Raw genomic sequence first — 15,686 nt, 5'->3', positions numbered from 1 at the left:
CTCAGATGATTGTTAAGACCATGAAAAATGTCCGAAAGTTATGTCACAGCGAGCTGCTTTTGCTATTGTTCGTTTGCTATTAGATGCTATTAAGCAATGATTTAGGTGCCAAGTAAGTAATTTATTACTTTGGGTAAATAAGTACTATAGTAGTCAACTGTGTAAGTTTTGAAGTACGAGGGTAACAGCGATGTTAGGCGTTGAAGTATTGTAGTAATCAATTACGTTAGGTCTTTTAAAAAAATGTAATACGTAGCGGGATGTCTAGACTCTTAAAAATGTAAAAATATGTATATGGGATTGAATCAATCAATCAATCAATCAAATTTTATTTATATAGCCCTAAATCACCGAAGTCTCAAAGGGCTTCACAGAATGAAAAGAGGTCATACAGAGACATCTTTTCAATGTAAGGTACACAACAGCATCCCCTGTCAAAGCTCCCAGAAGGGGAAGGAAAAACTCAAAAACCCCAATTTGGGGAAAAAATGAATGAGTTAAGTACAGTAATAATCCTTTACTGGTACAAGTTCGATATCTTTTAAATAACTACAACACTTTCTATATTTACAGTAAAAAAAAAAAAAAGTATTGATACTGTAGATTTTACACAGAACATTTTGTAATTGCAAAGTCTGCACTATAACCACTTTTTTCCCCCATGAATTTAGAAAATGTGTAACCCTAATTTAGCGGTACTTTTCGGGCAAACAAGTCGCCCGTATTTACGGTTAAAAAAGCATTTTTTTTTTCGGTTTTCTTTTGCTGGTTTAGTGTAGTGATTTCTATCTGCCACCCGAGATTTGAGTTTGACATCAGTGCACTAGAGGGCGCCAAAGCACCACAAGTGTTACCACATTTGGCGAATCACCGATTGAAAACAATGACTTAATTAATGGAGGAGGGAGTGTTAATTTATACAACATAAAGGTATTATATGTGTGGCAAAAACTGAAATTCATTGAACTAATTCTGATATTCACATCTAGCAAGTAAGTTTTTTTAAAACTCGGATTTGTTGAAAAGTACCCACTGAGGTATGTAAAAGAAGTCAAAACCTTACCCGGATTGAAGAATTCTGCAGAAGTTCAGAAAACAAGAAATGCTCCGAATCCGACGGAGAACTCCTTCAAATGAAAGAACGTCACATTATCTCATTGCACTTGTGTTTTCTCTCCCCTGGCACAAACACTAACGCCTCTGTTCTGGTCCGTCTCACATGCTTTGGCCACAGGGGCCTTTTATTTGTTTGACACGGTAAACAGGAAGTTAAGCCGCATGTGGGCTCTTCAATGACCTACCTCAGTTTTGTCGAAACTTAGGTGGCCTTTTTGATAGTGACGCAAGTGGGTCAGAAACAGGCGCCGGCTAGTACCGACGTCTTCTTGTCTCCCGGCGACGCTTCGGGGCGAAGCCGAAGCACCCGGATCCTCATTCGCAACTTCCTGGGGCTCGGACTAACCAAGGCGTCCGAGTGGGGAAGTTTGAAAAGTTCAACATGTGCGGATCAGCGGATGGAGTCTCCGACTGCTGCTGGCATCCTTGTCACAAATTGCAGTCAGGGAACACTCCTGCGGGCCATGGGCAGAAGTCCTGATTGGAGTTGATTGAGCAACACACACACACACAACACACAAAGAAAAAGAAAAGTCAAGCAAAAAGAGACTGAGTCAAAAAGCCATTGAGAACCATTGAATTATGCAGGCATGAGTAGAAACAAGTTGCTTCCAATTTGTTTGCTCTTAATTTGAAAACAGCATGTTCCTGTCATGGTATTAAAAAAGCATGGAATTAGATCAAAACTTAACAAAGTGAAGACATTAGAAATACATTGCTTCAAGTTCTAGTTAATGAGCTCTTAATTTAAAAGGCAACATTTAACTGTTCCGGTCAGGACATGGAAAAAATCATTCAGCTAATTTTGCTGATCTGTTCTAAAAGCGATCTCCTTCCTGTATGTAACTGTCGTACTTTCTACGCAGGAAAGTCAAAATCGTGGTCACAAACGGACAAGCGCACCGCACCGGGCCGTTGAAGACGACACAGAAGAGCCAATTAGCTTTGTTTGCCAAGCTCAAGCTTGGCAATAAGCGTGATGCGGCACAATACGACATTGGCTGTTTGCAAAGACTTTTACGATGTCCAGAGTGAAAAAGTCCACACGCAGGCTTTGCGCTTATCCGGCTTGCTGCTTCTGCTTATTGCCAGGGATTAATAAGTAACTCCGGAAACTCAATAATAGAAGGTGCGGGGGGGACTTTTTATGCACAGGTGACACTTAGCAACACACATGGCTCCTTCAACTTGAAGATCTACTCCTTTCATCCATTTGAAAAATTTGCTTTTGGCAGTCCTGTGTCATATTCGGCCACTGACGAGACCCATCATGGTAAATCTGATTCATCTTAACTAGTTTGGGTTGACTTGTTGAAGACGGAATGCGAATTGTGCGTTAATGTCTTTGTGTTGTAGCAGATGTCCACTTGACTGCTTTGGGTGCGCCACATTTCTTTTTTTTTTTTTTTTCCTTTTTTTTTGTTGCTGCAATGACCCCTGTGGCGAGCTCCTCGTCCCTGATCGCTTGCTTGGTCCTCTCAGTGTGTCTTCTGGACTCGTGTAAGTCTTTAAACTATGTGAGTTAGCACTGAGAACGACTATGCGATAAATGACGGAATTAGAGACTAAAACGCTGAAATGCCAAAGGCGGAATGCCTCGTCATGTTAGTAAGAAGGTTCTCTTAAATGCTAAGCCAATAAATGCCATAATTATGATGTGACTTTCAAAAATCTGCAGTCGTATGATTTGCCTGTTAAAAAAAATACAAACGTAATTATTTGATGGTGGTTGAATCGGATATATCACAGCTATGTTATTATGAGTGCAGTCATTCAAACTCGACTCGGAATGAGAAATTAGAATACTATAAATATGCCAAACATTTTATGAAAATTAAAAAAAAAAAACATATAAAATGTCCTCCTTGGAGCCAGACAAGTAATTTGGATCCACTATTGTGTCCAATTTGTCCCAGTAAGATTGCTAGTTAATCGCATCAAAGGAACGTCTAAGATGTCCTCTATTGAGCACACTAGGACCTCATAGCATAAGTCCAATGAGTCAAAGATAGACCAAAAACATGTGTCCACTACACTGGACACAACTAAATCAGGCGGATATAATTTTGTTCCTTAAAGTGACAATAATAATCTATTTCAATAAACTTGAAAATATAAACATTGCCAATGTGTAATTAGTACAAATGACTTTAATTACACATCCAAATGAATTTTCGATTTGTTTCCTGGCGAAAGCTACTTCTGTCTTCCTTCTCATTCATACTATATGATTATGAACGCCCGCAACTACACTTAGACGCAGTTTTAGAAGTATCAAAAGCTCCCTCATTTCGAGGACAAAAACAACATTGGTTCTTTCGCGACCGACTTATTCATTTGGTGATATGACACGATGTGCGTTTGCGTCAGCCCGCGGCGCCAGCAGCCTGTGGGGCAAGAAGGTCAACTTCCGACTCCCTCCGTGCGTGTGGCAGCTGCATCCGGACGCGGCGCTGCCGCCCCTGCGCAGCCTGAGCCTTTGCATGCTACTGCGGCGCGCTTACGACACGGAATGGACGGCTTTCGCCTACAAAGCTCCGGGAAGTCGAGACGTGGAGCTGGGCCTGGGGGGCGCCGGCTCCCAGATGCGGCTCTGGCTCTTCGGACAAGAACTGCGCCTGAGTTTGGAATTGAAGGCGCTCCAGTGGCACTCGCTCTGCCTGACCTGGTCGGCGGGCTACGGCGGTCTGCAGGTCTTCCTCAACGGAAGCATGCGCGGTCAAGCCTTTTTGGCAAATGCGACGGAGCGTCAGCATTTGGCCCCCAACGGCACGCTGACGTTGGGGATGTCTCACTACGTGGATGCCGGCGGCGCCGTCCAAGTGGAGGAGGGGAAAAACCTTCTGGGGGAGATCGCTCAGTTTAGGATGTGGGACAGCGAATGGACTGAGGAGGAGCTGGGGAGGCGCGCGTGCGCCGACGGGAACCTTGTCAGATGGGACCTGCGGCAGTGGAAGCACGACTGTCCCCCCGAGAAAGATAGCAGCCTGCTCTGTGGTACGAAAAGGCTATATCTTGAAAAAAAAAAAAAAAAAAACATATATATATATATATATCATTAATAGACTCTGATAGATCTTTAATAGAGTCTGTTTGTCCAGTTTTTATGGGCACTGTACTTCTGATAGGTACTGATTTCCCAATTAAAAACAAGATCAGACCATTTTACAGCTAAACTGTACCTATCTACCAAACGTAGCATTACTTTTTAAAAAAATGCTTTTATATATATATATATATATATATATATATATATATATATATATATATATACACACACACACACACACACAAATTTGAAGAGTAAAAAATTGCTTTTTTTGTAAAAACTTGCTTGCTTGTATAGGTACAGTATATCAATAAAATGATGTCATTTTTGTTTGGGAAATTATATGTAGCAAAAGCACAGTGCTCATAAAAACCGGATAAACAGACTCAGGGAAAAGCCTTAGCCAGAGCTATTCATGCACTGAACAATGACAAATATTGATACTGCTGCAGTATTTATTTATTTTTTTTACAATTAACATTGTTATTTTGGGCTTTTTGTGGGCTCCATTTGCTTTTTTGGTAGAATGGTCTTTCTTCAAAGTCCAGGCGCAGGCGTCCCTGGCCCAAACAAGGCAGCCAGGAAATTGCTCCGAGTCACTGATGACAATGACCAGAAAATGGGTATGAGCCTCACAGGGAAAAGATTTGTCATATTTCCTTTGAATTGACCTTTGTCACTTTTTATCAGTTGTACAGTGTTTTGCACTCTGGCCTTTTCATCAGTAGCATATTTGTGGACCCGCCTGCCATGTAAGTTTTCCGTGAGTTGGATTTTTTTTAATTCATTATTTTGATTTTTGAATGCAACTAGATGAAGACGAGTCACGTGATTTGGAGATTAACTGTGCCATCTTTTTTTTTTTTTTTTTACCCAAACAGCCACACATGCAAAGGGCAATTACCTCAGGTAGGGTATGTTGGAAATTACATGCAATGAGGACGGTTGGTTTTCATTTTTTGGTTTAATGTTATACAATTTTACGTAATGTTATGGTTCGGTGTAAAAAAAAAAAAAAAAGTCATATAAATAAAAAAAATGAAAAAAATGATAAAGATGTAAATTTGTTTTTTTCAGGGATCCGGAAACCTGTCAAATAGCATCTGTAAAATATGGTGAGCTCACTTTCAAGTCTTCAGAATGAAAAATTCAGCGATGCCTTGACATATGAGTTTAACTTTATAAGGCGCACCGCATTATAAGGCGCATAGAATAGCAGCTACAGTAGTAGCTGGGGTTGCATTATATTATATTATGACATTTCTGCGCTAAAGGGAATGTCAACAAAACAATCAGATAAGTCAGTCAAATTTTATCAAGAGACTTTCAGAAATGAAGCGTAAAGATGATTAAATTGCAACCGAGAATATATTGTTTTGTTGAATTAAAAACAGTTTCTGGATTGATTTTAAGAAATCTCGCCTTCTTTTTCAAAACAATTGCGTTTACTGCAGCTTGTCCCAATAGAAGTATCTTCAAAATTGGAATATGGATGATGGTGAGGAAAAATTGTAGTTGTTCCTCTTAGAGGATAAAAAAAAAACGTTATTGCGCAATGTTATTCTGTCTACTACAAGTGTTGCTGCACCGTTTGTGTGCAAGCCCACGCAAGCATTGAAATTTAAGCACAGTGACTCAGCGTAGTGATGTTTCCGCTCACCTGCCGAGCTTATGTCGCATGAAGTTTCAGCACGGAAGTCCGAATCGTGGCGGTTCCTGCCGTGAATGTGGAAGTGGTTCAGGCCGACTTTTCCAAAAGCCTGAGTTGGACCTTCTTCAGTGACCCGTTCATCCTGACGGCGGAACCCGACAGCATCCTGGTGCTGCCTGTGGGTGAGTTGCGTTCAAATATTGACTCAGCTTCATGATTGTTGACCTCAAGTACATCATCATGTAAATTGTCATTTTTTATAGCGTCAGATTTTTCTCTCACGACGCCAGAACCGCCCACGGTGTCCACTTCTGGTAAGCAGAACCAGACGTAAACAATTTGACTAGTTCAAATGACTGCTTTTGGCAGTCTTTGGGAATATTTTGTGGCGTCTTGGTGCTAAGGCACAATGTCAAAGTTGTCTAAAAATGTCATTTACACTCAAATTGTGCTTTGCCGAGAATACCGGTTTTAAGGTTAGAACTTTAAAGTTAGAATCTTGCCTTGCAAGTAAGAATTCAGATGGAATGATCAGAATTCTCACAACAAAGTCAGAACTTTAATTCTGACTTTGACATTTCGACTGTAAAATCTGAATTTTGACACTAAAGACAGAACTTTCATGTTAAAGTACAACTTCTGACTGTAAGTAATTCTGATAAGAAAGTAAGAATTCTTACTGTACAGTCAATAATTTGACCAAAGAAGCAATTATGAAAGCCAGAAAGTCCAAAATCTGACAATAAATTGAGAATTCTGAGAATAAAGTTAGGAAAGAAAATTCCAACTTGACCTTAAAGTCAGAATTTTACATTCTTAAGTCAGAATTTTCTCTCCTTATCCTTAGAATTCTCCATTTTTATTTAATGTCCGAATTTGGACTTTAAAGGTAAAATTCCGACTCCATTATCAGAATTCTTCCTTTAAAATCAGAATTTGACCTTTTGGAGTCAGAATTTTGACTTGAAAGTATTCCGATATTCATCACTCCATTCTTAGAATTTCTCACTTTATTTGTAGATAACTTATTTCATTTTAATTAAATAAATAAAATTATTTTGATTTATTTAATCGTGTAAAAATTCTGACTTTAAAGTAAGAATTCTGACTTTCACCTTTTAAAGCCAGAATTGTACGTCTTAAAATCTGAATTTTGACTTGAAAGGAAGAATTCTGAGATTTCTCACTATTGTTATTAGATAAAATTGAGGATCCAACAGACCTTTTCCTTTTTCATTATCCCTAAAAAGATGAATTTGTCCATTGATTTTAATAGGTACGACCCGAGGGCTTCCCGTGCACACCTCGAACACGTCAACATCAACAAACGCTCCTCCGGATGTCACCCCAACTAAAGGTCACGCCAACTTTCTCACCACCGACAAGCTGCCGGGCGCCAAGTTCAACCCGCTCATAAAACTTGCTCGGTTGTGCCATTTTACTTATTTATTTATTTATTTCGGCGGGCCGGCAGGTTTCGGTGATGTTTATCTGAGGGCCAAAGTCAACTTGAATTTCACAGGAAACGCGACAAAACCCGAGGAAATCATCGAGCAGTGGGTAAGAACCTCCACGGCCGCTTCATTAGAACGCGTTTGCATTCAAGGTCCGCTAAACGAATTCTCTCGCGGCCAAAAAGTTGACAGAAAAGCTGGAAACGAACGACACCGCGCTGGTATTGAACGTGGTCATAGCGGAAGATGAGCGGAGGTGCGCGCTAACGTCTCGCCCGTAAGCTTACGTTGATGAAAAAGTCCTTTCTGAATTGATTGTGTCCTCGCAGGAACGCCGGGAGATTTCATGTGCAGACGGTGAGTGCGAGACTGAAAAGTCAAGTTAAAAAGAGCAAATATTCCCCTCCAATAACGCCGCCTGTTTCCTTTCTTGCAGCGTTTCGACAAAAACCTCAAAAAGTAAGCGAATTTTTTTCGGCTTTCGTTCGATACAAAATCACGTGAGCTGCTTTCATCAACAGGTTCACGTGCGACTTCCACGTCCAGGATTACAGCGCCAACAACATTGAGCAAATCAAAGAATATATTTTCGCCGCCTTATTGGCCGAGCACCAAAACAACTTCAATGTCATTCAAACGACCTCCATGAACCTCAGACAAATATGTAAGTAACCCTCAGCCATTAAGTTCAAGTTATGTAAAAGTACATTTCAACCTTTGGAAAATACTTTTTGGACTTTATATAATATTTTTATAATAATAAACTCATTTATATAATTGGGAGCGTTTGATTTTACGGCTTGCACCGTAGTTATATGTGATACGTTTTTCCGATTTAGTTCCTCACTGTTGTTTAGAAGAGTTGACGAAGACAATCTACGGCGACTACATTTGGGCTGAAACCTATCCTGCGGAGACTCAGATCATGGGATGCAAAAAGCCGTTTTCCCAGCGAGCCTTCAGGCTTTGGTGAGAGTTCCGTGAAGTCATTTCGCTGTCAATTTTCAGGTTCGGTCAACCAAGGATATTTAATAAACAAAACGCAAGGAAGGAAGACAAGAGACTTGGACTCTTTTTACTCGCGAGGAGAATAGAGATTTGCATCATCACAGATAGACAGATAGGGGAGACATATGGCAAACGTAAGAATCAGTTTGTGATAGTGGGGGATGTGGGCGTGAGTCCTAACACTACCGGTCCATGCAAACACTGCTGTCTTTTTTACCAAGAACATGACTGACCCCATACAGTTCCGCTCTATGGTTATGTCGGGGTGCCTGTCTTTATTCTTACAGACATATCATCTCCTCGCACTTTCTTAACAAACAACTGCAACAGAAAATATCCATGTCAAGCGGTATACATATCGCAAAAAACAAATACATATATACAATTACTCGAAGATCAATTTTTAGCTATGTGGAAATTCATTCAGCTCTTCTTGTCCATACCGCTTCTCACCTCTGCCCCTTCGCTTGGGTAAATATTAAAACTTATAAATATATGATGACGTCAAAAATCAGGCAATAAGGACAACGGGAGGGATTCGGATCGTTATGGCGTCAACGTGGGACTTAGTCATCTCCGCCAAGATTCATCTTGCATGGTGTTGAAATACAGAGAAAATTCTTTTCATCGGGGTATATTTACTTCATACGTGTCCTGTTAACCTCGGACGGAACGATCTGTTTCCATGGAGACCGCCTGGCTCCTTGTCGTTCTTCCGCTCGGCGCACACGGGTCTCGATTGAGATACAGTACGGCTTGAGTAGTTCAAGTAATGATGGGCTTTGCGTCCCGACGATATAAACGCTGGCCTGAATCAATGGATAGCTTTGAACGCAGTTGAACAGAAAAGCAGGAAATGGCGGCGTCCTTCCATTTCACAAAACATGGGCCACATTGTAGTTATAGATTCTGCCAGCGGGCCGGCATGACATTGAAGTAAAATAAATTTTAAGTGTGTTGTCGCAGGTTTACGTAGTTTTGAAATCATATGCCAGTAAAAACTAGTTGGGAATAAAAAGTACTTGTTTTTCCCCATTTTTTGAAGTTGAAGGCAACTTGCAAGTTTTTTTTTTTAGCCAGAAACTTGAAGTCAAATCAGCATTTCACGGGCCACACGAATCATCTGGTGGGCCTTGGGTTTGACACCGGCGGTCTACACTGTATGCGCCCTGCGTTTGGCCAGTGACCGGTCCAGGATGTTTCCCATCTCTCGGCCACAGTCGGCCAGGACCGACCCCATCTCACGCGCGACTTTTGCCTTGTGTCTGGACCGAATGAAATACAGTGGAAATGTGTGTTTTCTCCTGATTTAACTTGAATCCGATCGTCCTCAGTAAATTACACATCGAAAACGACACGACCAGCTGGGCCCATCCGGACATGAAAAACTGCAGCCCACTTGGCCTCGAAAATATCACCGTGACCGACGGTAAGAGGGGTAGATCTTTCCAAGTGGAAGCCAAGAAGCAGAAAGAGGAAATTCCGAGCTTGGGTCACACTTGTGCGCCGTCGCTCTTCAGAAAACGCTGCCGAAGTGGTGGACATGATCCAGAACCTGGTCAACAACACGCTGGGCAACGGAACGCAGCTGCAGCCCTCCGAGCTCAACTTGGTGGTGGAAACGCTCAGCCAGGTGGTGAACGTCACCACCGTCACGCCGGACCTCGGCGGCAACATCGTGCGGGTTTTCTCCGACATCTTGATTTCCGACACGGACGTGACCCCGGTGGCCGTCGGGTAAGGAACTCCGAGCATCCTCGCCGTCTTCTTCTAGTTTTTGTGCTCGGGTCAAAGCTACGGCTAAATGTAGAAATATGCTAACGTGGATCATTTCCAAACAGCGTCCTGAACTTGACGGATAAAATGGGCAACAGGATGGTGTTTCCCAACGAGTCGCTAAGTCTGACCGCCCCTTCGCTGGCTCTGTCCATGATCGACGTGGATCCCCAAGATTTCAATGGCCTCACGTTCGCGGCGGTCTCCGTTTCCTCTTCCCGCGAGCCAAATGTAACACCCAAATGAAAAATGTATTTTTCTGTCACACTTCTTCATGAGGAATGGCGTTTGTTTGCGTTTTCAGGTTCTCCTTAATCAGAGTTTTGAGGGCAAACCAATCCCAGAGGCCAACGCGACCATATCTCTGCCCTCCACACTCCACAGCTTCCTTTCACCGGGGCAGAAGAATAAAACCCGAGTCCAGTTTCAGTTCTATGGAACACAAGACCTCTTCCAGGTATGCTCCTCTTTTAATCTGTTTTTGTACTGACGAGTCCGTGAGCACATCAGGTACATGGAAATATTTTCTAATTTATCGACCAACCAAAGTCGTATATAAACTTACGTTGCAGAGGTAGATGATGCAAATTTTACATCATTGCTACAACGTCGGGACGGAGCAAAAAAAAGTGCATTGATCAGTAGCGCTGTTGAACTGTCATCCAAAATAGCCTTTAGCGTTAGCTAAAACACTAACGCCGTCACGGGTCATCAACAAGCCATGAAATCTGTTATCAATACTTCCTGGTGCGAATTTATTGCACGTTTGGGTTTTGAATTTCACCCTCACCTTCATCCAACCGCATCCTACGATCTTGCGAGACAATAAACGATCACTCGCCTATTCCAAGAGGACTTTGCCCTCTGACCTCTCTTGTGCTATCAACAAATGAGCTTAATTACAAATGAATCCCATTCTGTGCTGCTATACTTTATGGCCCCTTACACCAGCCAAAGGGTGTCACATATTTACGCAAAAAAATCACGGTTTGTAGGTCACGGTTTGGTTTATAGGTCATAGAAGGGGTAAGCGGCTAGAGTGTGACACACTGACACTATGTGTCCGTTGTCTAATGTTCTGCGTGGGTTAATTCCAATCCCCTTTTTGGCGTTGTGCACAGGACCCGCAAACAGGCAACAGCACGACTAACAAGTTGATATTGAACTCTTACGTCGTGTCGGCGAGCATCAACGGCAGCCGCGTTAGCAACCTGAGCGGCGGCGAGCGGGTGGTGATCACGTTACGTCATCGCAAAGCCAAACAGGTAAAACGCCAAACATACAGGATACGGCGCTCACGAAAAAATTGTGTTTTGGGGAAATATTAGGGAGGGGGGAAATGCACAATAGTAAACTAGCGTAATTCCTCAGATTTAAGACGTGCCGTGCTCTTAATATCGGGGTCAAATTCTGGTGTTTTCTAAGTTATTGTGTACAGGACGCGCCAACATTTCGCAACGATGTAAAAACTATAGCAAAACACAATAATTCTTATCTTTTGTAAAGTCTTCATATTTTCTTGCGTTCATACCGGAAAGTTATATATTTGTTGCATGTTAAGTGTGTTTCAGATTTCCCACATTGTAAGCAGTCAGCGAACGCCTCACGAGCGTAACTTTGAGTGCATTCGAAGCGGTCGTTTTCCTTTTCCTCGCCACGCAGCTAGAGTCCATTTTACCATAAATACTCGTCGTTGCGCAGCGTTCGTGTTTCGCCAGGTTTATGATTGTGCGTATACGCCAAAAGACCGCAATTAATAAACGAGTCCAATGGAATACCTTTCCGTGTTCTCTAACCGGTCATAATTGAATGAGATGGGCACATCATAAATTTAGTAATATTCCTGTGCGTGAACAAGGATGTATTCGGACGTCGGTTCAGTCCGCTCGCTTTTTTTTAAATGAAAATAATGCCGTGACAAAAAGCGGGAAAAAAGTGTGTCTTATATTTGGGGAATTAAGGTACTTTCATGCATATCTCTGTCCCTTATTTTCGTGAGTAACGAAAAAATGAAGCAATTGTTTTTGTCCTTTTAGGATCACAACAAGGTTCGATGTGTGTTCTGGGATTTCCAAGGCAACGGTGAGCTTGCGTGAGATTACTGGAGCTTCCTCAATGCGCGGAGTTAGTTGCGTACCAGCTGATAAGACTTTAATCATGCGTGTGTGTGTGCGAGTCAGGCGGGCGGGGCGGATGGAGCAGCCTGGGTTGCGAAACACAAACTCTTTCGCCCCATCAGACCAGCTGTCTGTGCGAGCACCTCACACATTTCGCTGTGCTGCTGGTGAGTCATACTTGATTGTGTACTGTACTTTTTATAAAAGAAAGCATTGCATGGAGGGAGGATCAAATAAACTCCTATATAGCCACACGGAGGGAATTCTGGGAACTGGTCAGAAGCTTATATAGCGCACAGTAACTTTTTTGTCCCCGGATTGATACAACTACAGCATTAAGACTCACTAAAATAGTTGCAACGGGAATTCATTCAAACTGTCAACAATATCGACTAAAACGTCAATTATCTTTGGTATTTTCAAAACACATTACGTCTTTCAAGACTTTTAATTGTCTTTCCTGTTTTGAAAAAGAATTGCGGTATCAGTAAATTAAATTGTATGCTTCTTGTTGCCGTGACATTTACATGTACATTTTTCTTAGTTAGTTGGACCATGAGGCAACCTAATGGTAAATTGTGGCATCAGAAAATGCTGTTTAATCATTTTTGATGCCATGACAGGAACAGTTTTCTTTTTCAAATTAAGAGCAAATGAATTGGAAGCGGAAGTAACATTGCTAAATCAGAAAATGCAATTTTGTATTAAATTATTGGGTTATTCTCTATCCCTGCCCCTACGTGATATTTCTGTTTTGACTTCAGGATGTGTCCGGAACTCCCATCAGCGAAACTCAGCGAAAAATTTTAAGCTGGATCTCAAATGTCGGTTGTGGTATATCCGCCCTCTTTTTGGGCATCACTCTCCTCACCTACTTTGCATTTGAGTGAGTCCTCTGAACGCGCAAGGTAAACGATGTCATTTTGTGCGCTCCGATTTGACGGTCCGCGTCGCTTACCCGATTCCAGAAAGCTTCGCCGAGACTACCCGTCGAAAATTCTCATCAACCTGTCGTCCGCCTTGCTGGGGCTGAACTTGCTCTTCCTGCTGGACTCGTGGCTCTCGGCCTTCGACGACAACGGCTTGTGCGTCTTCGTCGCCGTCGCTTTGCACTACTTCCTGCTGGCGTCCTTCACCTGGATGGCCCTGGAGGCTCTCCACATGTACTTCGCCCTGGTCCGGGTCTTCAACACATACGTGCCCGCCTACATCCTCAAGTTCTGCGCTGTCGGTTGGGGTAAGGAAAACAACGGGACGGTCATTAAAATAACATACCTTGAAGTTCTAACATTGTCCCGATTTACCTACTGATGACGTAATAGCAGGTGTAGGTCAGGGATAAGCCGTAGTCTGACTGGCCTTTAGATTAGTTTAAAAATGATTCACATCGTACAAAACTATCAACAGCTAATGCAAAACATCTCTCAGAGTCGCCTCGGCCAAAAGGTAAGCTGCCAGTGTGGACTAAAATGCAGGGAGCAGGAAGAGTGAGCAGAGTGAGAATGAGAGGAAGCAGAGGGAGAAAAAAGCGGAGGTGAAGAAACAAGAGGGAGAGGAGGAGCGTACGCTGCCGGTGTGGACTAGATTGGAGAGAGCGGGAAGAGTGAGCAGAGTGAGAAGGAGCGGGCAGTGTGGAGTGAATTGGAAAGAGCAGGAAGAGTGAGCAGAGTGAGAATGAGAGGAAGCAGAGGAAGAAAAAAGTGGAGGTGAAGAAACAAGAGGGATGCTACTGATGCTACTTGAGATTCATCATTGGGGGGGGGGGGGTCCGGGGGCAGTTTGAACATGTCTCAGAAATTTGGAAGATTTAACTGGATGTGATCAATCATTGTGGTGACCACGACAGGTGGTGAGGATTATATGATAAAAGATTCAAAGGAATGTGTTGTGTGTTTACAGGCGTCCCTTTGGTTATCGTCAGCTTAGTGCTGGCCATTAATAAAGACGCCTATGGCTATCAGGATGCGACGGAGCCCAAATTGTGAGTACGACTGAAGACGGTGTGCATCAACGCGAGCACAAAAAAAGAATCGAATTGTTCTACAGAAAACAACGTACACATGTAACGTACTGCGTTTCGTACCTAGCTGCTGGATTAAAAACCAAAACTACCTCTACGCCACGGTGGCGGCGTTCATAGCGCTGGTCCTGTTGTGGAACACGGCCGTGTTCGTGGTGGTTCTCTTCCAAATCCGCAAGATGGCCGCCAACAAAAAGGCCGGCTCCGGCGGTCGCAGCGCCTCGCAGGATCTGAGGGCTGTGGCCAGCCTCACCGTCTTGCTGGGCCTCACATGGCTCGTTGGCTTTTTTTCCTTCGGGAGCGTGAAAGTGGCCATGATGTCCCTGTTCACCATCTTCAACACGCTGCAAGGTAAACCTTCCAAATTTGGGATTTTCCCTCTTTGAATTATGTATGTAATGTTGAATTATAATGTATTTGATAGTAGATACCGATAGAAGCGCGAAAAGAGGGAAAAAATTCAACACTTTTTGGCGCGTGTTTTTTGTCGTTGTTCCGCAGGGTTCTTCGTTTTTCTCTTTCACTGTCTGATGAAAGAAAACGTGCGAAAGCAATGGCGGCTGCATTTGCGTTGCGGCGCTTTAAGAGCGGCCGACGGCTCAGGTAATCTCCTTTCCGCGTCGGAAACGAGTTCGGCGCCGGCGTGTAATTGAGACCCGCTCGATGCGTTTTGCATTTTCAGACTGGAGCGCCACAGCGGGCGCTCGCCGCGGGAAGGAAAATCTTATTAACGGCGGCTCCTCCGTCAACACCTCCTCGCTCAGGGATACTTCGGAATCCGCCGCCGGCACAGAAAACCACAAGGGGGCGTAAGCGCGTGGTTTCACTCAACGCCCTGGACTTGCTTTTGTTTGAAATGAGCCATTTCGTTTACCGTATTTTCCGCACTATAAGGCGCACCGGATTATAAGGCGCACCTTCAATGAATGCCGTATTTAAAAAAAATAAAAAATATATATATTTGCATATTTGTTTTTTCCCCCAGAAGTAATGACAGTGAGGTGGTATTTTCACAACATATATTTAAGGCTTTTAGGTGCGCATATAATGAAAAGTGCAGTTGCATTCTGTTATGTGTCCACTAGATGGAGCTGCGCTCAAGGGAACGTCAACTCAATGAACAGAGAAGTCAGCGGTTTATGCACATGATATATAAGACGCACTGGGTTATAAGGGGCACAGTCAGATTTAAAAAAAAAAAAAAACAGGTAAGCCTTAGGTGCGCCTTATAGTGTGGAAAATATGGTAATTTTGTCAAAAAAGGACAAATTTACTACACGTAATGTATCTTGCAAGGTACAACTAAAGTTATGCTTTGAGATACAAGTTTGATTCACTCCGTGAATATAGTTGTATACTAGATTATGCTTCTCTGCTGACATGAATGAAAACGCCCGCAAAAACCAGCAACATGTTTCTTTTTTTTTTTTTTTTAAATAAACAAAAACGCACCCATGAACACTGGTTCTCAAACCTTTTTCAGTGATGTAATCTT

The 15,686-nt window shown here is 42.8% G+C and overlaps 1 protein-coding gene across 1 annotated transcript; it reads left to right on the top strand.

The window, feature by feature from the left end:
• Window positions 1-2,522: 2,522 nt before the first annotated feature.
• On the top strand, window positions 2,523-15,536 carry adgrg4a (adhesion G protein-coupled receptor G4a). The gene is made up of 28 exons (XM_088432163.1): window positions 2,523-2,616; window positions 3,487-4,113; window positions 4,691-4,788; window positions 4,856-4,917; window positions 5,047-5,074; window positions 5,243-5,280; window positions 5,850-5,998; window positions 6,080-6,130; window positions 7,093-7,173; window positions 7,291-7,376; window positions 7,456-7,526; window positions 7,600-7,627; window positions 7,707-7,729; window positions 7,792-7,934; window positions 8,110-8,239; window positions 9,613-9,707; window positions 9,799-10,015; window positions 10,120-10,285; window positions 10,359-10,511; window positions 11,176-11,319; window positions 12,091-12,136; window positions 12,235-12,338; window positions 12,936-13,057; window positions 13,140-13,408; window positions 14,071-14,152; window positions 14,259-14,542; window positions 14,693-14,794; window positions 14,874-15,536. Exons 1-28 carry the CDS (start codon window positions 2,547-2,549, stop codon window positions 15,002-15,004), a joined length of 3,600 nt encoding a protein of 1,199 aa, XP_088288289.1. The 5' UTR covers window positions 2,523-2,546; the 3' UTR covers window positions 15,005-15,536.
• The last annotated feature ends 150 nt before the right edge of the window (window positions 15,537-15,686 follow it).

The sequence above is a fragment of the Hippichthys cyanospilos genome, chromosome 13 (assembly GCF_059441005.1).
Source record: "Hippichthys cyanospilos isolate Australia breed blue-spotted pipefish chromosome 13, RoL_Hcya_1.0, whole genome shotgun sequence".
In the NCBI taxonomy this organism is placed as follows: domain Eukaryota; kingdom Metazoa; phylum Chordata; class Actinopteri; order Syngnathiformes; family Syngnathidae; genus Hippichthys; species Hippichthys cyanospilos.
The sequence above is the reverse complement of the archived record's forward strand: the minus strand, read 5'-3'. Positions and strand labels throughout refer to the sequence as shown.

Bases quoted from the DNA above. Each gene is read 5' to 3' on its own strand.
- adgrg4a (XM_088432163.1), top strand. From the start codon at position 2,547: ATGACCCCTGTGGCGAGCTCCTCGTCCCTGATCGCTTGCTTGGTCCTC. The intron at 9,708-9,798 runs GTAAGAGGGGTA...GTCGCTCTTCAG, and splicing joins AAATATCACCGTGACCGACG to AAAACGCTGCCGAAGTGGTG. The intron at 13,409-14,070 runs GTAAGGAAAACA...GTGTGTTTACAG, and splicing joins GTTCTGCGCTGTCGGTTGGG to GCGTCCCTTTGGTTATCGTC.